This window comes from Lepidochelys kempii, chromosome 11, assembly GCF_965140285.1.
Source record: "Lepidochelys kempii isolate rLepKem1 chromosome 11, rLepKem1.hap1, whole genome shotgun sequence".
In the NCBI taxonomy this organism is placed as follows: domain Eukaryota; kingdom Metazoa; phylum Chordata; order Testudines; family Cheloniidae; genus Lepidochelys; species Lepidochelys kempii.
In genome coordinates, this window is record NC_136390.1 from 1090453 (window position 1) to 1111862 (window position 21410).

Sequence of the window (21410 nt, forward strand, 5' to 3'; positions counted from 1 at the left end):
GTGCTGGTGGGGATACTGGGAAACTGGGGTGTCTAAGGGAATTGCTTGTGTGACGTGTGGTTAGCCAGTGGGGCGAGACCGAAGTCCTCTCTGTCTGGCTGGTTTGGTTTGCCTGGGTGGGCATAGAAACCCCAGCCCTGGGCTGTGACTGCCCTGCTCGAAGCAATTTGTCCTGAATTGACACTCACCGTTGTGTCCCGCCAGAGGCAGCATCGTTCAAAGGGGTAGGAGACACTCCTCTCCCTGGCGGGTCCTGGTCCACTGTGTGTCTCACAATGTCAGTCTGTCCTCACAGGGAACCACCGGCTCATCAAGATTGCGAAGTTGGCAAGAGACCACAAAACTGCCAGGAAGAAACACACAACGGGAGGGTGGCCTGTTTACGACAGGTCAGCGAATCAGGCTGGTGTCTCAGGGGGCTGCAAGGAGACACTTCGGTCCCTGCAGTGAGGAGCCAAGCTGAGAGCATGGCAGTTCGTGGATGAGGGATCCCAGCTGTGGTGATGAGCCTCGCTGCTGAGCAGTACTACAGGACGTGACGGTAGCAAGTCGAGGTTCTGGGGTGCGTGGGTAGCCAGTGTGTGTGTGTCAAACAGAGCAGTGAGCCCAAGGCGTCCCTGGCATGCCAGGGGCTGTGCAAGCCAGGGGCATCCAGTGGACCAGGAGCTGAGCACTGCGGGGCCGCTTGCAGGGCTTGAAGGTTGGTGTGTGCGCATGGCTAACCTGCAGAGGGACAGCAGGGCCGGTGAGGCCTGGAGGGCTGGCCTGGTGGGGTTGGGGGCTGACCCCTGGCAGGAACAGCCCGGGAGGGAATGGGAGACGATGAGGGGGCGGCAGTATTCTGCAGGCCAGGCAAGTAGCTGATGTTTGATGCAATGGAGAGGAGCGAGCTGGGGAGGGGGCAACAAGAGGGGTGATGTGGTGAACGCGGCGGGCCAGGAGAATGCCTGTCGCTGGGTGGGGCGAGGGAACGTGGGATCAGGCCGGAGAGACGCACGATGCAGGCAGGGAGATGCTGTCGCGTTAGCAGGGGCCTGGCAATGCCGCCTGCGGCATTAGGCTCCGAACCTGCTCAGGGGGGAGGTGCTGAGGAGCCGTCGCGGCTAATGGGTTCTTGGACGCTGTCGGCCGGCTCGGCAGGATTAGAGAGTCAGCGGGAAAGGTCGAAGGCCGATTTCAGCGGATACGCGCACACCCACAAAAACACATCGCCAGCGCGCGTCCCTGGCAGGCCCAGCTGGGCCCTGGGGGAGAAACTCTGCCGGAGAACGGACCCCAGTGTTAGCGGAGGCTGGTCCCCTCAGACAGAGCCACGGGATGCCCACAACGGGCGTGGGAGTGAGCTGCCACTCGCAACATCCAATAATTATTGTCTGATTCCCGCATTGCCCGTCCTGCCCTGCCCCATTGTCAGCTTTGCCCTGTCCTGCCCCATTGCCCATCCTGCCCCATTGCCTTACCCTGCCCTGCCCCATATCCTGTCCTGCCCCATTGTCAGCTTTGCCCCGTGTCACGGAGTCCCTGGGCGATGCTCTGGAACTGCTCCCCATGAAGCCAGTCAGGACTCTGGGGTAGTCGCCTTTCTGTGAGCAGCCTGTCTTCAGGACACACAGCTCACCCGGCTTCCACCTTCCTGGGTCTGACCTCGGAGCATTCAGCATCCTCTGCCCCTCCGTGTGCTTCCCCCCAGCGAGTCCGCTCAGGCGGGGCTCCTGGGGAAGCCAGAGGGTCCTGCACCCCAACTTCGCAGTCAGACGTGACTCTCAGCCAGCCAGTAAAACAGAAGGTTTATTAGACGACAGGAACATGGTCTAAAACAGAGCTTGCAGGTGCAGAGAACGGGACCCCTCAGCTGGGTCCATTTTGGGGGGCAGTGAGCCAGACAACCACGTCTGCACTTCACTCCATGTCCCAGCCAGCCCCAAACTGAAACTCCCTCCAGCCCCTCCTCCTCTGGGCTTTGTTCCTTTCCCGGGCCAGGAGGTCACCTGATTCCTTTGTTCTCCAACCCTTCAGCTCTCACCTTGCAGGGGGGGAAGGGCCCAGGCCATCAGTTGCCAGGAAACAGGGTGTTGGCCATTCTCTGTGTCCAGACCCCTGCACACACCTGCCCTCTAGGGCTTTGCAATGATCATACACCCTTACCCCACCCCCTAGATACTTAAGAACTGCATAGGGGAAACTGAGGCACCCCCACAATATTCGGAGGAAACATTAAGAACAGGCCCACTTCGTCACACCCCGTCCTGCCTGTCACGGAGTGTGGGGGAGTCCAGGCCCTGCACCCCTCTTCCTGGGTTCCACTGAGACTCTCAGCCAGCCAGTAAAACAGAAGGTTTATTGGACACCAGGAACACAGTCCAAAACAGAGCTTGTGGGTACCCCCAGGACCACTCAGTCACGTCCTTCTGGGGGAGCAGGGAGCTTAGACCCCAGCCCTGGGGTTCCCTGTGTTCCTCCACCCAGCCCCAAACTGAACTAACCCCCCCCAGCAGGCCCCCTCCTGCAGCCTCTGTTCACATTCCTGGGCAGAGGTGTCACCTCCCCGTCCCCCTCCTGGCTCAGGTGACAGGCTCTCAGGTCTCCCATCCCCAGGGCACATTCCCAGGTCAACACTCCCCCCTCCCTGCTGCGTCACATCTCTCCCCCCTTCGAGACTGAACTGAGCGGGGTCACGCTGACCAGTGACCTGGGGAAGTTCGGGGCCCCCTCTCCGGGACAGCGCATCCGCTATCAGGTTGGCACTTCCCTTCACGTGGACCACGTCCATGTCGTAATCCTGCAGGAGCAGGCTCCATCTCAGGAGTTTGGCGTTGGCTCCTTTCATCTGGTGCAGCCAGGTCAGGGGAGAGGGGTCGGTGTAGACGGTGAAGTGTCGCCCGAAGAGATAGGGCTCTAGTTTCTTGAGGGCCCACACCATGGCCAGGCACTCCTTCTCGATGGCCGCGTAGTGTTGCTCCCGGGGCAGCAACTTCTTGCTCAGGTACATGATGGGGTGTCTCTCCCCCTTTTCATCCTCCTGCATTAACACCGCCCCCAGTCCCGTGTCTGAGGCGTCGGTGAACACCACAAAGGGCTTGTCAAAGTCTGGGTTTGCCAGAACTGGGCCACTGACCAGAGCCTCCTTCAGCGCCCGGAAAGCCACCTGGCACTGCTCGGTCCAGACCACCTTGTCTGGCTTCCCCTTCTTGCATAGCTCAGTGACGGGGGTGGCTATGGCGCTAAAGTGGGGCACAAATCTTCGGTAGTATCCTGCCATCCCAATAAAGGCTTGGACCTGCTTTTTGGTGTGGGGAGCGGGCCAGTCTCTGATCACCTCCACCTTGGCTGGTTCCGGCTTTAGGCGGCCGCTCCCCACCCGATGGCCCAGGTAAGATACTTCCGCCATCCCCACCTTGCACTTCTCCGCTTTTACAGTCAGCCCAGCCCCCTGGAGTCAGTCCAGCACTTGTCTAACCTGGGACACGTGGTCCTCCCACGTCTGGCTAAAGACACAGATGTCATCAATATACGCCACGGCAAAACTCTCCATCCCCCTCAGGAGCTGGTCCACCAGGCGCTGGAAGGTGGCCGGCGCTCCCTTGAGGCCGAAAGGCAGGGTCAGGAACTCATAGAGCCCCAGAGGGGTGATAAAGGCCGATTTCAGTCGGGCATCTGCATCCAGCGGCACTTGCCAGTAGCCCTTTGTAAGGTCCATGGTGGTGAGGTACCGAGCTCCTCCCAGCTTGTCTAGGAGCTCGTCCGGCCTGGGCATGGGGTAGGCATCAGATACAGTGATGGCATTGAGCTTCCGATAGTCCACACAGAACCGGACCGACCCATCCTTTTTGGGGACCAGCACCACCGGCGAGGCCCAAGGGCTGGCAGATGGCTGGATCACCCCCAAAGCCAGCATGTCCCGGACCTCTCTTTCCAGGTCCTGAGCAGTTTTCCCTGTGACTCGGAAGGGGGAGCATCTTATCGGTGGGTGTGACCCTGTCTGCACCCGGTGGACAGTCAGATTAGTGCGGCCAGGCTGGTTGGAAAACAGCTGTCGGTACGGATGCAGCACCTCCCTGACCTCAGCTTGCTGGGCAGGGGTTAGCTGATCCGAGAGGGGAATTGTTTCCAGGGGGGAACCAGCTCTGGTCCCAGGGAATAGATCTACTAAAGGGTCATCTCCCTGCTCCTCCCACTGTCCACACACGGCCAACACCACATTCCCCCTGGCATAATATGGCTTCATCATATTCACATGGTACACCCGGCGGTGGTGCGCCCGGTTTGACAGCTCCACCACATAGTTTACCTCATTGAGCTGCTTGACGACCTTGAAAGGGCCCTCCCAGGCGGCCTGTAGTTTGTTCTTTCTCACTGGGATGAGAACCATCACCTGATCCCCGGTGGCGTAGGCACGGGCCCGTGCCGTGCGGTCATACCAGACCTTCTGCTTCCTCTGGGCTCTGGCCAGATTCTCCCTGGCCAGGCCCATGAGTTCGGCCAGTCTCTCTCGGAAGATCAGGACATACTCCACCACTGACTCTCCATCGGGAGTGGCCTTCCCCTCCCACTCGTCTCTCATCAGGTCCAGGGGGCCCCTCACCCTCCTGCCATATAACAGTTCGAAAGGCGAAAATCCGGTAGACTCCTGGGGCACCTCCCTGTATGCGAACAGCAGGTGAGGTAAGTACTTGTCCCAGTCCTGCGGGTGCTGGTTCATAAAGGTTTTCAGCATCATCTTTAGCGTCCCGTTAAACCTCTCCACCAGCCCATTGGACTGGGGGTGATACGCTGAGGCCCAGTCGTGCCGGACCCCACATTTCTCCCACAAGCACCGGAGCAGGGCCGATATGAAGTTGGAGCCTTGGTCTGTCAAGACTTCCTTGGGGAACCCCACTCGGCTGAAAATGGTCAGGAGCATCGGCCACGGTGTCGGCTTCAATGGAAGCTAAGGGCACTGCCTCGGGGTAGCGGGTGGCAAAATCTACCACCACCAGAATGTATTTCTTCCCCGACCGGGTCGTCCTGCTGAGAGGCCCCACGATGTCCATGGCCACCTTCTGGAAAGGCTCCTCTATGATGGGCAAAGGTCTCAAAGCCGCTTTCCCCTTGTCCCGGGCCTTCCCCACCCTCTGACAGGGGTCACAGGATCGGCAATACTGCCGGACCGTGGTAAAGACCCCGGGCCAGTAAAAGTTCTGTAGCAACCTCTGCCGGGTGCGCCGGATTCCCTGGTGCCCTGCGAGGGGGATGTCATGGGCCAGGGACAGGAGCCTGCGGCGATACTTCTGGGGGACCACCAGCTGCCTCCTGATCCCACAGGACTCTACTTCCCTTGTGGGAGCCCATTCTCGGTACAGGAACCCCTTCTCCCACAGGAACCTCTCCTGGCAGCCTCTCCTCATGGTCCGTACCACACCAAGGTCGGCCAGGTCCCTGAGCTTCCGCAAGGAGGGATCTTTCCTCAACTCGGCCTGGAACTCAGCGGCTGGGGCAGGGACGGGGCCCGGTTCCCTCTCGCTGGCCAGGTCTGAGGCCTCCGCCTCTCTGAGCCGTGCCCCTCGGCGCTCCCTCCCCACCAGGGTAGGGTCCTGCGCCTCCGGTGTGATACCCTCCCCGAGGTCAGGGCGCAGTGCCCCTCGCCGGCTCTGGCCACGCGTCACAACCAGGGCGGCCTGGGGCTTGCTTGGCCAGTCCTCTAGGTCTCCCCCCATCAAAACTTCAGTGGGCAAATGGTGGTGTACCCCCACATCCTTGGGGCCCTCCCTGGCCCCCCATTTCAGGTGTACCCTTGCCACGGGCACCTTAAATGGGGTTCCGCCCACCCCTGTCAGGGTCAGATAGGTGTTGGGCACCACCCGATCTGGGGCCACCACCTCGGGCCGGGCCAGCGTCACCTCCGCGCCCGTATCCCAGTATCCATTGACCTTCCTCCCATCCACCTCCAGGGGAACAAGGCACTCTCTCCGGAGGGACAGCCCCGCACCCACCCTGTAAACTGAGCACCCTGAGTCCAGAGCCTCCAGCCCTCTGGCGGAGCTGGCCTGGGGTACTCTTCCCTCCGGGGCAGGTGGTAAACTGGTAGGCCCCCTTTCCTGGGTCGTCTGCCCCTCGTCCAGCTGGGTCCCTACCCAGTTAACCCTGGGTAGGTTGGGTCTGCTCAGTCTGTCCCTGAGCCCGGGGCACTGGGACCGTACGTGGCCTCTCTGGCCACAGTGATAGCAGCTCCGGTCACGTTGGTCCCCTCGAGCGGGTCGGAGGGGCACTGATCATACAGTTGCTCCAGTACGATTAGGTCAAGCAGGTCCTCTTTAGCTCGGGCCCCAGCTGTCCACTTGCGGGCATATCCCTGCATCCGGTTGGCCCGTTGTAGGTAGGTGACCTCAGGCGTTTTACGCTGACTCCGGAACCTTCTCCGGTACATCTCGGGGGTCAGCCCAAACTCACGGAGCAGGGCCTGTTTGAACAGTTCATAGTCCCCTGCCTCCGGCCCTGTCATCCGGCTGTACACCTCCACGGCTTTGGGGTCCAGTAAGGGGGTGAGGAACTGGAGCCTGTCTGCAGGGTCAACCCTGTGCAGCTCACAGGCATTCTCAAAGGCCGTCAGGAAGCTATCCATGTCCTCCCCCTCCTTCCGCTGGGCCAGGAAGCACTTATCAAAGCTCCTTGCAGTCTTGGGCCCCCCCGCACTCACCGCAGCCGGGGCCCCACTGCTCTTCAGCCTGGCCAGCTCCAGTTCATGCTGTCTTTGTTTCTCCTTCTCCTGACGCTCCCTCTCCTTCTCCTCCTGCTCATGTTGACGTTGTTTCTCCTCATGTTGACGTTGTTTTTCATGATCCTCCAGCTCCCTCATTTTCATCTCCCTCTCCCATTCCAGCCGCCTCCGCTCCAGGGATGGGGAGCTCCGCTGGGAGGATCCCCTCCTGGGTGCCGGGGTCAGGGTGCCCTCGGTATTCGCTGGGCTTCCCCCAACCCCTCCCCCAGACATAGGTAGGAAGGGTCTCGGGATGTCCTCAACAGCAGTCTGACCCCTCCCAGCCCAGTCAGGCCCCAGGGCCCACGCTGCGTCCACCGGGCGGCTTCCCTCAGGGACAGGGATCGGGTCATCCAAGCGATCCCTCTCCTCCAGCTGGGCAATCAGCTGTTCCTTGGTGGACCTCCCGATGCGCAGCCCCCTCTGCCTGCACAGCTCCACCAGGTCGCTCTTCAGGCGTTTAGCGTACATCTCCCTGCTGGCCACTCGCAGGCCGGGCAGCTTCCCACGGTTTCCAGGAAAAGCCCCTCGTGTGCCAGTCCTTCTCGAGGTCACCGACTCTTTGCCAGGGTCGAGCTGCAGACTCCTCCGCCCCTGGGACCACTCGCTGCAATCCCCCGGGGGACCCTGTTACTGCAAAAGTCCTTCTCTCTGGTCACACATTCCTAGGGGTTAACCGCCCCCCGAAACCGTCTCTCTCTGAATCTTCAGCACGCCTGGTCCCCGTCAATTCCCCTTCGTTTTACTGCTCCCCAGTCACTTACTGCAGGAAGCGCCGTTCACGGGGTGCAGTAGATCCCACCGCTGCCACCAGTTGTCACGGAGTGTGGGGGAGTCCAGGCCCTGCACCCCTCTTCCTGGGATCCACTGAGACTCTCAGCCAGCCAGTAAAACAGAAGGTTTATTGGACAACAGGAACACAGTCCAAAACAGAGCTTGTGGGTACAACCAGGACCCCTCAATCACGTCCTTCTGGGGGAGCAGGGAGCTTAGACCCCAGCCCTGGGGTTCCCTGTGTTCCTCCCCCCAGCCCCGAACTGAAACTAAACCCACCCAGCAGGTTCCCTGCTGCAGCCCCTGTTCACATTCCCGGGCAGAGGTGTCACCTCCCCGTCCCCCTCCTGGCTCAGGTGACAGGTTCTCAGGTCTCCCATCCCCAGGGCACATTCCCAGGTCAACACGCCCCCCTCCCTGCTGAGTGACATCCTCACACTGCCCCATTGCCCTGCCCCATTGCCTTACCCTGCCCTGCCCCATATCCTGTCCTGCCCCATTGTCAGCTTTGCCCCGTCCTGCCCCATTGCCCTGCCCCATTGCCTTACCCTGCCCTGCCCCATTGTCAGCTTTGCCCTGTCCTGCCCCATTGCCCATCCTGCCCCCTTGCCTCGCCCTGCCCCACTGGCTGCCCCACCCCATGGTTTCCTGCACCCCCCAGACAGGGGCAAGCAGGCTTGGGAAGCCCCCTGGTCCCACTCCTGGGAGTCCAGACCCCAACCATCCCATTGGCCCACCTGGTGTGAGGGCATGTCCCAGGGCTGGGCTGTGATTGGTCTGTTACGCAGGGGGCGGGTCTCTTGTGCCCTCCGCCTGGGCTGTGGTTGATGTCATCGGCAGTGGGCGTGGCTCCTCGGAGAGGGGCGTGTCCTATGGCCAAGTGCGCTTGGGGCAGCCCCAGGGTTTAACCCCGCTTGCGAGAGGCGGTTGGTCCCTGTGTCGAAGGGCGGGTCTCTAGCGAGCACCGTGATTGGTGTATCCCAAAAGGGGCGGGGCTATTCGCAAGGGGCGGGCCCCTGCACAATTAACTTGAGCCAGAGGGGCGTGTCCGGGACGCAGGTTGCGATTGGCTCCCCGCTTGGGGGCGTGTCCGAGCGGCAGGCGGCGAATGGTGGTTCCCGAGGGGGCGTGTCCGGGCGCCGGGCTGTGATTGGCCCCTCCCGCGGGGGCGGGGCCGGCGCTGGGGCGGGGCGCGGCCGGCCGGCGGGGGGCGCTGCGGGCCCGGCATGGTGCGGCGCGGAGCGGCCACGATGGGGCGGCGGCTGCTGCGGGCGCTTCTCTGCCTCCTGCTCGTGGCCGGCCGCCTGCTGCGGGCCGGGGGCGCCGGGCCCCACGGTGAGGGCCGGGCCGGGACCCATGGGGGGGGCTGAGCCGGGGGGCGCCGGGACCCATGGGGGGGGCGGGGCTGGGCTGGGGGGACCGGGACCCACGGGGGGGGCTGGGCTGGGCTGGGCTGGGGGGCGCCGGGACCCATGGGGGGCTGCGCTGGGGGGGACTGGGCTGAGCTGGGGGGCGCCGGGGGGACCGGGACCCATGGGGGGGCTGCGCTGGGGGCCCCGGGGGGACTGGGACCCATGGGGGGGCTGCGCTGGGGGGGGCTGGGTTGGGCTGGGGGGCCCCGGGGGGACTGGGACCCATGGGGGGGCTGCGCTGGGGGGGCTGGGTTGGGCTGGGGGGCCCCGGGGGGACTGGGACCCATGGGGGGGCTGCGCTGGGGGGGGACTGGGTTGGGCTGGGGGGCCCTGGGACCCATGGGGGGGGTTGGGCTGGGGGGTGCCGGGGAGACCGGGACCCATGGGGAGGGGCTGGGGGTCGGGCCGGGCACCGGGGAGCCAGACTGGCGGGGGTGGGCTGGGGAGAGCTGAGCTGAGCTGGGGGGACTGGCCCGGCCAGGACCCACGGTGAGACCTGGGCTGGGGGAGGGCTATCGGGGCAGCGTTGGCTGGGAAGCCGGGACGGGGGTCCGGCGGGGACTGGGGCTGGGGGGAGGTGGGTTACAGCCAATGGGGGCTGTGTGAGGGTCGGGTGTGGTTGCTCTCTGGGCACCCAGCGTCTTCTCTCTGCTGGACCCCCATGCACGGGGTGCTGCTGCTCGGACCCCAACTATCGAGGCGGGGGGGAGAGAGAGAGAGAGGTCGTCTCTCTCCCCCCGGCCTGTGGACTGGGCCCCCAGCAGTGCATGGATTGGGGGGGCCAGCTGTCGCCTATGCACTTGCCCTGCGTACCTGGGCTGCGATGCTCCATTGTGGCTTTTGGGGGGGGTCACTGTGTGCATGTGGTGGGGGAGAAAGTGGGATCCCCTCTGTGATGTGTTGAGAGTCCCAGGGCTGCACCCCCCAGGCTCCCTGCACTGCTGTTAGCTTCCTCTCGGGGAGCAGAGTCAGTTCGGTGGTGATTTCCCTCCCAGGCCCCTGGGCTCTGCACCCCGGCTCATTCCACACTCTGGTTTCCATCCCAGGCTGGGCAGAGCCCTGGGAAGTCGCTGGCTGCCCAAGCAGGAGTGACCCCATGGGCTGCACCTGGAAACCCTAATCCTGCTCCCCTGAGGGCTGGGAGCACGGGCAGCACTGACAGGGATGAGGGTTGGGGGGCCAGATCCAGCCTGAGTCTTTGCAAACAACCCCCAAGGAATGCAGCTAGGAGCACAAGCAGAGCCCAGACTCTGGGGGTGGGATGAACCTGCCCCCCCACCCCCCAATTCCAGGTATCTAGCTGGACCCCCCTGCTCCCAGCAGGACAATGATGTCATCCCTTTGCGTGGCTGCCTGTCACGAGGCACGTCATGGAGCTCGCAAGCCCAGCCCTGTGGACCCCCTTAGCTCATCGCTCGCCCTGCTCCTTAGGATGCTCTGATCTTCTGTCTCAGGCATTATTCCTCCTCTGCTCAGCTGCAGACGTTGCTCGGTCCCTGCCTGCCAGCGCTGGGGGAATGCCTCCCCTTCTTTGCTGACGCCATCCCAGCTGCTTCCTTTTCCAGCCGGGCTGCCGACCCCCTGCCCTTCGGTTTCCAGCGCGCCTCTCCTGTCCAGGGCCCCGTCGCCCTGCCCAAGGCTTCTTCCCCTTTGTGGCATCAGCTGCGGGGTCCAGCTGGGCGCCTGCACACAGAGATACGCAGGCTGGTGCCTTCCCTCGCCGGGCGAGGTCCCTGGAGCCCAAGGGGTTTCGTGGCAGGTGCCGGTGACGCTGCTCTCGGGGGATGTGCCAGACGCCCCCTGCCCAAGCAGCCTCTCCTCTCCACCCCCCAACCTGGGGCTCTTGTGCCCCAATGGTGAGAGCCGAGCTAGGGGGTGCCAGGCCTGCCGATATTTGGGTTCCCCGCAGTAGTGGGACTGAGCTGGGCTTCCTGTGTTTCCCAGGCCTGCTGCTCAAAGGGCCCAATCCGGAGTCCCCTCCACGATGCTAGGGATAGAGCTGGAGATGCTCGGTGCGTCTCTGTCTGCCCGCAGGGCTGGGCTGTCCCCGCCAGGCCCCTGTCTGGGCTGGGTCTCGCGTGGGGGCTCTCCTTGTGCCCCAGCGGGGTTTGTTCCTGCACCGCCCAGCTCTGCTCCTTCCCGTAACACACTGGCCAGTAGGTGCCAGGGGGCTCCCCCAGGCCTGCCGCTCTCCCCTGAGGGCTGCCCGCTGCCCAGGGAGCGCCTGTGAAATGGGGTAGGAGCCAGTGCCCTGAGTGTATCTAGACCTGTGCTGGGAGCTCAGGCAGGTGGTGCGTCTGGGACCCCGGGACTCAGCGCCCCTGTGTGGAGCCACCTGCAGCCCTGCTGGGCTCTGGCTGCTCCTGACCGGGGGGTGCCTCAGCCCTGAGCCAGGGGAGGCTGTTTGAGGGGAGCAGAGAACAATGGGGATGCTGCCTGAGAGGAGGTGGCAGAGATGGGGGACAGAGGAGCTGGAGAGGAGGGCCGGCCGGAGCTGGGATCTAGAGCGCTTTGCAGCCAGGGCAGCTCTGAGCTGGATGCAGTGGGTTTGCTGGAGGCACGGGCGTTGCTCACGGCAGTCCCTCGGCGCAGGGGTGCGGCTGGAGGCCAGGCTGTGCGGGGACCCGTGCTGGGCTTGGGAAGGCTCCAGCCTCTGGTGAGGGCAGAGAGAGTCCGGTGGCGGCTGGGGCCCTGATGGTGAAATGTTCCATGTCTGGTTGGCCCTGACGCCCCCCACCCACCCTGCTCTCTGGGGGCAGAGCTGGGCAGCGAGAGGAGTGACGGTGCGTCCTGTCTTAAGGGCATATTTGGCACATGCCCCTGGGTAAAGAGTGGTCTCTGCCCAGCACCCCAGGGTTCCTTAGAGCCCTCGGGAAGGGGGGGTGAGGCTTTGGGGCATTGGAGGGGGGGTGTAGAGGGAGGGAGTGCTTGGGCAGACCCAGGGTGCAGGGGGCCAGCTCCAAAGCTGCCCTGCACTTTATCTTCCTCCTCCGGGACCTTGAAGCCTCTAAAATCCAAATATTGTGGACATGACGCCCAGCAGGCTCGAGTCGGCCTGAGTAGGCCGGGGGCTTGGCGTACCCAGGCTGTGTAACCAGGGTGCCCACCGCATGCCTGGCTCTGCCCCTGCAGCGTCTTCTGGGGCCATTCCTCCTCCCCTCAGGACAGGGAGGGACCAAGCCGTGTTGGCTCCCATGGGAACGATCATGGGCCCGTCGGAGCCTGGCACAGAAGGTGCTGTGGGCCCCACCGTTGGTGTGGGGCTGGGCTGGGGGTGTGACTGGCGGCTGAAATTGCTCTCATGTCCTGTAGTCAGTTCTGCTCCCCTGGTGATGCCCTGGGGTGTGTGGGGGAATGAGGGGCCGGGGAGCCCAGAGGATGCGGTGGCCTCACTAGACTGGGGGCACCTTGTCTCCGAGCAGGGCACCCGGGACCTTATGGAGGTCGGGGAGGTGCTGTCCTAGTGACACCGAAGGGCAGTGGGGCTCCGTTACTCCCGGCTGACCCTGAGCCCCTGCACAGAGGGCGTGAGCAGGCTGTGGGTGCAGGCCTGTGGCCTTCAGCCCGACCCCCTTCCAAAGCCCCGGCTGGGCTGGTGGCTGTCCCGGGCTGGCCGTGTGAGAGAGGTGGGCGTCTGGACAGCTTCAAGGACTCGCCTCTGCCATCGATCGCCCGTGGGAGCTGCCCACAGGCCCTGTGCGCCGGGACAAGCCAGCGTGGGGGTGGGGGGGCAGGGCTGCTAGCTCCTCCCCGGCTAGCTGTGAGGTGACTAGAAAAGGGGCATCTTCCGGGTCATGCCAGCCTCTCCCTGTCCAAGATGCGGCCTGGCACCCTCGCTCTGTCTTTGGGCTGGCACAGGCCCCGGGGCTGCGGTGGGAGGCTGGAGCCAGCATCCCTGGGGCAGGACAGGCCCGAGTGCTGCTCCCGGAGCCCCGTGTTGCTCCCCTGGCGGAGATGCTGCGGTGGGGGGCGGTGAATCCCCGCCCTGGGGTGGAGGCAGGTGGCCGTACAGAGCGCGGTCAGCCCAGCAGCCCTGTAGCCCCCTCCTGCGCTGGGCTGCCATGGGCGGATTCTCCTGCCTCGGGAGGCCGCTGACTCACTGCTGAGGATGTCACAGCTGATGCCCTGCGTCTGCCTGTGACTCACCAGGCCCCGGGCACCTGGGCTGCTGCACGCTCCTGTCTCTGCTCAGCTCTGCCCTGCCTGCTCGCGAGGGTCCCAGGTCCGATCGGGTCCCAAACGGGGCTCGCTCCCTCCGGGGGACCTGCCCCTCTCCCGAGCCATCTGCTGCCCTGCGTCTCGCTCACGTGGGGCAGCCATCTCCTCTTCCACCGGGAGCTCGCTGCCACCACGTCTGTATGGCTAGGCTGCCCCAGCCCCGCAGCAGCTGGGTGCCCACCTGGCACAGGAGCCTTCGGAGGGAGCTGTCCCCTGGGCAGGGAGGAGGTGACTGACTGCGGGGGTGCACCTGTATTCCGGTGGGGTTGGGCTTCTCCTGGGGGTTTCTGCGGGGGCTGAGGGCAGTGCCCCGGTGGGGGCTGGGGCAGAGTCTCTTGTACTTGGCCAGGGTGGGCATGTAGCTCTGTCTTTAGCTCTGTGTTTTACTCTGGCTTGGAGCACCTAGGTCACTTGATAGTTCGCTGGGCTGGCTCCGGGGGGCTGTGTTGGGGTGGGGGGCCTGGGTGCAGCGTGTGTCTGGGCTGTTTGGGTTGCGGGGGATGTAAGGGGAGATCCCTGCAGTACCCCAGGCCTGCAGCTGTCTCAGGGACTCAGTGTCCTATGGATCCCCCGTGGTTCTCCCTCCCTGCAGTGGTGGTAGGAGGGGTGGGCAGGGCTCCCCTGTCTGTCTGGGGATTCCCCGGCTCCTGGCGTGGCTTCCCCTCCCCCCTCGGCTAGAGCCGGGAAGGGCCCATCTCCCTGGTGGGTCAGCGCAGGCTGTCCCCGTGGCCACCTCCCGATGCCCTGCTGGCAGCTGCCAGCCCTCCCCAGTCTCCTTCGTAGCCTGTGCCCCCCTCGTGCCCCAGCTCTCTGGGGGCAGGGGTGCAGAGAGCTGGGCCCTGGCCTGGCACGGGCAGAGCTGTGGTGAGCTGGGGGCTGTGTCAGCAATGTGCCAGGAGCCCAAGGGCCACCCCAGTGGAGCGGATTGCAGCCCCAAACCCCCCAACCTGGAGAGTGTTGTGGCCTGCAGATTGGCCAGGCTGGAGCATTGTATTCTGGGATTTGGGGGGGCACCCCTATGCTGGAGAGGAGGCGACTTTGCGGGGTGCTTGGTCAGATCGATTTGGGGCCCCCATTGAATGTTCCTGGTTCAGGAGGCGTGAGCGGGCAGCTGGGTCGCGCCCTGTGCCAGCCCCCCACGTGAGCTCAGGAGAGTAGCTGGCCCTCTTCCTGCGCAGCCAGCTAGCGGCCCCATCCGGGGCGTGCCTGCCGGAGACACGGGAAGGGACCCGCGGGGACGGGTGGAAACGTGGCTGGGAAGCGTCCGTCAGAATGGCTCTGGGGCTGGCCAGAACCCCGGGATGGGAGATGGCTGGGACAGATGGGTCGTCCCCAGCCCTGCCTGGGGCTGGGGCTGGATTTTGATGGGTCCAGCAACAGGGCTCCGGGAGTCGGAGGCGCCTGCCAGCTCGCTCCTCCTGAGGGTCCATCGCAGGCCCTGCTGTGCAGCCTCCTCCCACAGTGCCCCGGTCACCGTCCCTGCCCCAAGGGGCGCCGGCTGGGGGCGTCAGGAGGCGCATGGGACGCCGCAAGCTGCTGCTCTTCGCAGAAGGCCTCCCTGCAGGCGAGCCCAGGCTGGGCCAGTCCGTCCTGAACCCGCGGCAGCTGCTGGCACCCCAGGCCCTGCTGCTGGCTTTGGTTGGTGGGAGGCTGGGCCTGGCCAGCTGGGGTCTGCAGAAGCCATCAGGCCACCGGCCCCGGGGGGCCCTGACTGCCTGGGCTCCTCCCAGCCTGAGCTGTCTGCCCTAGCGTGAGTCGCGGCATCGCACATGCACCCAGCGCTGCAGTCCCCTCGTGCAGCACGTGCTGGCGTGCGGGGGCTGCGTTAATGGTGACACGGGAACCAGGGCTTGGATGTTTTAGCGACTGAGTAAATCCCTGGCAGGCAGCAGGGGCTGGATTGGCCCCCCCGGAGGCTGACGCTCTACCGCCCGGGGTCAGGTCCGAGCTCCAGCCCAGGCTCCCCGGGTGAGACCCTGCCTGGCTCCGTTCCTGGTTCCCAGCTGTGCAGTGGGGTAACGAGCCCTTCTCCCGCCCTGTGTGCCTTGCCAGCTCCGGAGCAGGCCGTGTCCCTGTGTGTACAGGGCCTGGCGCCGTGCGCTGGGCTGCTGTTGGCAGAGTGCAGGCCATGACGGAACGGCCAGTCCCAGGAGAGCAGGGACTCGGCGCGGGATTTAGGGGGCTGCGATCCAGGGCTGTACGGGGAGGGGAGCAGGAGCAGGGAGGGGATATCCCCTGGGGAGACCTGCCCCCGGCGGCCGTAGGTGGTGGTTGGAGGCTGCGGAAAGGTGCCCCCCGAGGAGTGGGAGGCTGGCGGAAGCGCTGGCCGGCAGCAGAGTGAGGTTCAGTGTGTCGCGAATGTTGACGTGGCCGTGGTGGCTCAGCCTGGGCGGGGAGAGGCGAGCAGGTGCCAGGGGCTGGACGCTGAAGCTGGGCAGACTCCAGGCTCACCAGGGCGGGTGGCCCTGGTGGGTTGCGATTCTCCTGCCCTGGTGCCTTCACGCCGCCGTCCCGCTGCTCGTTGGCAGCCTGGCTTCCTCCGCCCCGCCGGGGAGGGAGCACCGCGGTTCAGGGCAGCCGTTTGTTTGCTGGGGCTGTGGTAGCGTGTCGGGGCCCCGTGGTGCTGGGCGCTGCATGTCGCTGAATGGAAGGGGGGTCCCTGCCCCACAGGGGTCGTGGCTGGGCCTATTGTGGGGCCCTGGTTTGTTTCACATGGGGCTGGGCAGTTCAGCACCATGGGCAGCTCCCAGCAGGCGGGTGGGGGGGGCTTGGCTCCTTTGCCATGAGACAGGCCTCGTGTGCGGTGCTTTGGGACCTGATGCCCCCGGGGCAGACGGGCCCTGCGCTGATGCCCCCGGGGCAGACGGGCCCTGCGCTGATGCCCCCGGGGCAGACGGGCCCTGCGCTGATGCCCCCGGGGCAGACGGGCCCTGCGCTGATGCCCCCGGGGCAGACGGGCGCAGCAGGCCTGTGGTGTGTCTCCTTTTGGAGAGGGGTGAGCCGCCAGGGGTCAGCACACACAGGAGACCCTGGGCGATTGATCCAGGGCAGGGTCACTCGCGCCAGCCCTTTCCAGGGGGCTTGCTTGCTCCCTGGCACTGGAGCTGCTGCCCCTTCCCTTGGGGAACGTTTCCCCAGCCGGCTCTGGCTCCTGGCCAGGGGCAGCGGGCCCCCAGCCCTGCCCCTGGAGGGATTCCCAGCCGGATCCCTCTCCCTGGGAGCTGCAGCTTGAATTTCCCATTGCTCCCGTGTCCAGTGCCCTGGCTGTGTCTGTCCCTCCCGCCCCTGCCCTGTTTAGCCCCTTGGAGGGCAGGCCCTGTCTGTGGGGATGGGGCCCTTCTGCTGCATGTGGCAGCAGTGCCGGGTTCAGTCGGGCTCCCAGGCGAGAGCCCGTGTGTGGGGCTGGGTGTCCCGGGCAGAGCAGCCCCAGCCTGGCGCCCAAGGCCGGCGGCAGAGGGGCGCTTTGCTCCAGGCCGGCCAGACCCCTCCCGCCAGCTTTCTCATTCCTGCCTTGCTGGCCCTTCTCTGGCTGAGTCATCGGCTGCAGCTGGGCTGAGGGAAGCGGTGGGGGGGGGGGAATCTGCCCATCAGGCCCATGTTGTGCCCCCCCCCCACTCCTGACGCTGCTCTTGTGAGGGGGCAGAAGGGAGTGGGCTGGGCTGGCAGCTTCTGCGGCGGACGGCAGCTGGTGCGTTGTCTCTGCCCCTCCCCATCCCTGCGTCAGGCAGGCCCCCTCTCCTCATGCTGGGCCAGCAGGCTACTGAGTGACGTGCGTGGGCCAGGCTGTGGGAGCAGCCCTGCAGCGACCCGAGCCTGGCTCCCCTCCGAGGTCCAAGCCCCCTGTGTCCCCACGTCTCTCCCCGGCCTGCTCTGGCTTCCCCATCTCTGTCCTGTCCCCTCTTCCCACCCGCCTTTCCCTGCAGCTTCACATGCTTCCCCCTTTCCAAGCCCGGGCCTGCCCTCCGCCAGCACCTCCCCACGCCACTCCTCCTTTGGCTGCATGGGGCAGGCCCTGTCCGGCCTGCCTGGCGGTTCCTTGGACACACTGGCGAAGGTCTTGTCTTGGCTGTCCCCTGCCCTACGGGGAGATGTGGGGGTTGAGCCCCCCAGGGCCAGCCACAGGTCTGATGTCCCCAGTCCTGCTGGGGGGACAGTTATCACACCCTTCATTTCTCTCTCACCCTCTGCCCTGTACTGACCTCCCCAGCCTGGGGGGAGGGGATGGGGGGCAGCTCTCGAGCTGGGTTGGGCTGAACCCTGGAGAACAGGCTGCAGGGACCATCCTGCCTCGGGGCCTCGGACAGAGCAAGACACAAGCTTGCCCAGTTGGGGGCTGGGGCCCCCCTCGCTGGGCACTGGCACCAATCACAGGGTCAGAGCTCTGCCCCCAGGTTTGGGACCGTCTCTTGGAGGACCCGTCTGTGTGCCAGACCCCTGAGGCGTCTCTTCCTCCAGGGTCAGCCACATGCCCTCCTGCGACTGAACCTCTGGGGCTCCAGCCCCCCTGCTTCCCATGGTGGGCTCCAGGCAGCGAGCCCCACTGAGACCGACCCTGGGCAGAGACTTGTCCCCGCGCAGGGATCAGTGTGCCTCGCCCAGCGTCTGCAGGGCCACGCAGCCAGTGCAGGCGGAAGTCAGGTTTGTTACTCAGCGGGACGCAGCACAGGGAGGCCTGAGGTCAGGCCAGAGGAAGGAAGGTTAAAGCACCGGGCACCCAGGTCAGCCAGAGCCCAGCCGCGCCTCGGTCAGTTCCCAGGTGAGAGCCCCCAACTCCCCCCTTCCCCGGCCTTGTTCTCCAGCTGGGGGATTGTGCTCCGCTTCCCTGCAGAGCGGGGGTGCGCACAGTGGGTGTCGTGGGTGTCGGTGTCCTGTGACTGGCTTTGCTGTCGTCTTCCCGGGGTTGGGCTGGGCCAGTCCTTGTTAATGCCCCATCCCGGCTCAGGCAAACTGTCCTCCCCGACTGTACCAGTGCAGCATATCGGGGCCCCCTGCCCCTTGGGGACTGAACGGAGCAGGGTCGCTCTGAGCAGTGACCTGGGGCAGTTTGAACCCACCAATGTTCAGTGGTGTCGCGGCATCTTTCCCCTGCCCTCGGTCACTGTCCCGTCCGGCACTTCCAGGCCTCTCCCAGCTCCGTTGCTAATCACTGAACCTTACGCGGCTCAGAGCAGGGTCACGTCCTCCCTCCGGTCGGGTCTGGCTGACGGCACCAGCAGGGCATGGGGGGGTTCCTGCGGTCCCCCAGCCCTTTTGCCACCACAAAACCTTTGGCTTTGGTCTGCCAGGGTGTGAGCGGGGCAGCGACCCCCCCACCTCCATGGGCCAGCCGTCCTGGCTGCAGTACACAGTGTCCTTGCCCCTAGGCTGGGGTAGGCCGTGACCCCAGGAGCATTTGGTCTTGCCCCAGGGGCTGAGGAGGCCGGGGTGCAGGGTTCTCCCTCACATCGGCAGGCCCCCGAACGTCAGGGCTATGCCTATGCGAGGAGCCCATCTCCCCTCTTGGGGTTAACCTGCTGCCCTCACCCCCAGGACAGAGCCCTCCCCCCATGGGCCAGGTTTCGGGGTCTCTTGGGGAGACCCTGCTGTGGCCACCCTCGGACCAGGCGTCTCTGGTACCAGCAGCAGTCTTACAGCGGCTTTACCCTTCGCTGCTGCCCCCCGGTCTGCGTGACCCCTCACCGGGGTCGGTTGCTCCCCCACCTTTGGGTTTCCCTGAATCCTGCTTCTGGGGTGCCTGCTCTGGGTCCCTTTCCATGGACCCAGGCTTAGGCCAGTCCCCTTGGGTCTCTTTCCATCCCCAGACCTACTGTCCCCAGACTCCTCTGCCAGCCGACCTGCCCTGCCAGACCCTCGGGCTTCCTGGCCACTGGCCCCATGCTCAGCTCGTGGGGACAGATCTCAGACCTGCTCCAGCCCAGCCGGGTTACACTGATCCTCTGGCATGGTGACACTGACCCCAGGCGCAGAGATTCTCCCTGCAGGGTCGGGGCTGACATCTTTGCACACCCCAAAACCGTCTCCCATATGCCCCAGGGGTCCACTCCAACCTACGCATGGAGCCTTTGTAAACAGCTCCTAGTCCCCATCTCCACCCATCCGTCTGGCCGTGCGCCCCATGGCTCCGGGGCCAAGTTGGGGGTGAGATAGTGTAGCCCATCCACAGAGTCAGCCTGGTTCAGATCACAAGCCAGTGAAGCAGGTATCGATATCTCCCCTCTTAAACTGGGGCAGCAGTTTGGTATCTAGGCTGCCCGTGGAATTGGTATCCTGGGGCCTTTCCTCACTCACCCCTTGGTGGGATCTCTTGCCCCTCGGCTTCTCCAGCTCCAGTTCAGGCTTTTGCTGGTTCTCTTGGTTCTTCCACTGTTCTTCCTCATGCTCTCGCTCCCTCTCGCCGTCAGCGAGCTCCTTTGCTCTCCGCTCCAACACCCACCACTTCAGATCTATTGGTGGGGAGCCTGGTTGAGCTTAATCAGTTGTGCCTTGTTGAGCTTACCCATGTAAACCTGTGCAGGGAGATGGTTATGCGATGCCCTTCTTAGGGAGGTGGTTATAGGACATTTCCTTTGACTACCCTTGTTTTACTTCTGCAAGTCACTTATTGTAAAATACTGCTAGTGCATTCAGCATCCCACTGCTGCCACCAACAGTCATGGATCCACAGGATCAGTGCTATGACCCCAGCCTCGGAACAGTCTCTTGGAGCAACCCCTTCCATGCGCCAGACCCCCTGGGGGTCTCATTCTTCCTTCAGGGTTAGGCCTTGCGGCCTCACCGGCTCCTGAGACTGAACCTCTGGGGGTCCAGCCCTCCTGCTTCACGCTGCAAGCTCTGTTCAGCGAGTCCCACTGAGACGGACGCCGTCCACTCTGCAGGGGTTACCGCAGCTCAGCCAGTGGTTGCCGTGGCTCTCGGGCAGCCTACGTCACAGGCCATCTTTGGGCGGTGCTTTAACCTTCAGTTCCCTGTGCTCCCCTAAGTCCGCTCTGGTCAGCCCAGAGCCCAGCCCAGCTGCAGTGACTCCCTCGGTCCAAGCTGCGTCTGTGTCTCCATCTCACCGTCCTGGTCAGAACCCAGGTGAGAGCCCCTGCCTCCTTCCAGCCGCCAGCCCTTTGTCCTGGGGGATTGCGCCCAGCCTCCCGGCTGAGAGGTGGGGAAATCCCCCGTCCCCCATGCTGTTTGCTCGAGGCGAATGTCCTGGTGACTGCATTTGCTGTTCTCCTCTGGGATTCTCCACTGACCTGGGCCAGTCCCTTGTGATGACTGAGGCTAAGAATTAGGGATAGTTTTAGTAAAGGTCAGGGACAGGGTCATGGGCAATAAACACAAATTCAGGGAAGCCCGTGACCTGCCCCTGACTTTCACTAAAAGTAGCCCTGTCAAAATAGGGAGGGAGGAGAGTTCAGCACCCACTGCTCCTGGGGCTCCAGGGTCCCCCACTGCTGCTGCGGTGAGTGGGAGCAGGTCCCCTGCGCAGTGGCTGGGAGCTCTGGGGTCCCCCCACCGCCCGGGGAGGCGAGGAGCTCCAGGGTCCCCACAGCAGGGCTGGGTCTGGAAGCTGCAGGGGGCCAGCTGGGAGCTCCTGGGTCCTCCTGCTGCCCAGTGGCTACCAGCTGCGGGCAGGGGCCCCCCCAGCTGATAGCTCTAGCCCCGGGCAGAAGGTGTCACAGAGGTTGCTGGAAGTCACGGATTCCATGACCTCCGTGACATAATTGTAGCCTTAGAGATGACCCATCCTGGCTCTGAAGGCTGGGGCCACCCACACCTGTCTCTTAGCTTGCCCTGAGGGCAAATGGTCCCCCTCCGCCCCCACTGGAAAACAATGCAGCATATAGGGGAAACTGAGGCACACAAGATCATAAACATTTCCCATAACCTTTGTCACAGGCAGCTAATGGAGCAGGGGGGAGTGGGGGGTCAGCATGCCGTGTGCCCACGCAGTGCATGTTGGGGGTGGAGTCGCTGGGGGGGGTCCTGCCCCTGGAAGGCTCCCCCCACTCCCTCCCTACATGCTGGCTGTTTGTCTGTTTGGGGGACGCTAACTGTCCCCGTGTCTGTCCCAGGCTGCCTGTTCGACAGGAGACTCTGCTCCCAGGAGGAGGTCTGTGTGCAGGGTAAGTGACCTGGGGCCCTGGGAGGGGGGGGCCGGCCCCCTATCGGCTCGGTGTCGGGGAAGGGGGGCAGTGCCCTGTGGCTCGGTGGGGTGAGGCTGAGTCCTGCCGCGACCTGGGGCCTTGCTGTGGTGATGCCCCAGCCGTGAAAGGCGACCCCGG

At 64.6% G+C, this 21410-nt stretch overlaps 1 protein-coding gene across 3 annotated transcripts in view; it reads left to right on the forward strand.

Annotated features, from left to right (window-relative positions):
• The first annotated feature begins 8730 nt into the window (after positions 1–8730).
• The window catches only part of PTPRN (protein tyrosine phosphatase receptor type N), a 48280-nt gene continuing 35600 nt past the window's right edge, over positions 8731–21410 (forward strand). For all 3 annotated transcript variants that reach the window (XR_012154178.2, XM_073304823.2, XM_073304825.2), the window contains exons 1-2: positions 8731–8842; positions 21201–21251. Coding sequence is in view for 2 of the 3 variants with exons in the window: in XM_073304823.2 (XP_073160924.2) it covers positions 8734–8842; positions 21201–21251 (160 nt within the window). In the remaining variant the exon portion in view is untranslated. The remainder of the gene's footprint in view (positions 8843–21200; positions 21252–21410) is intronic.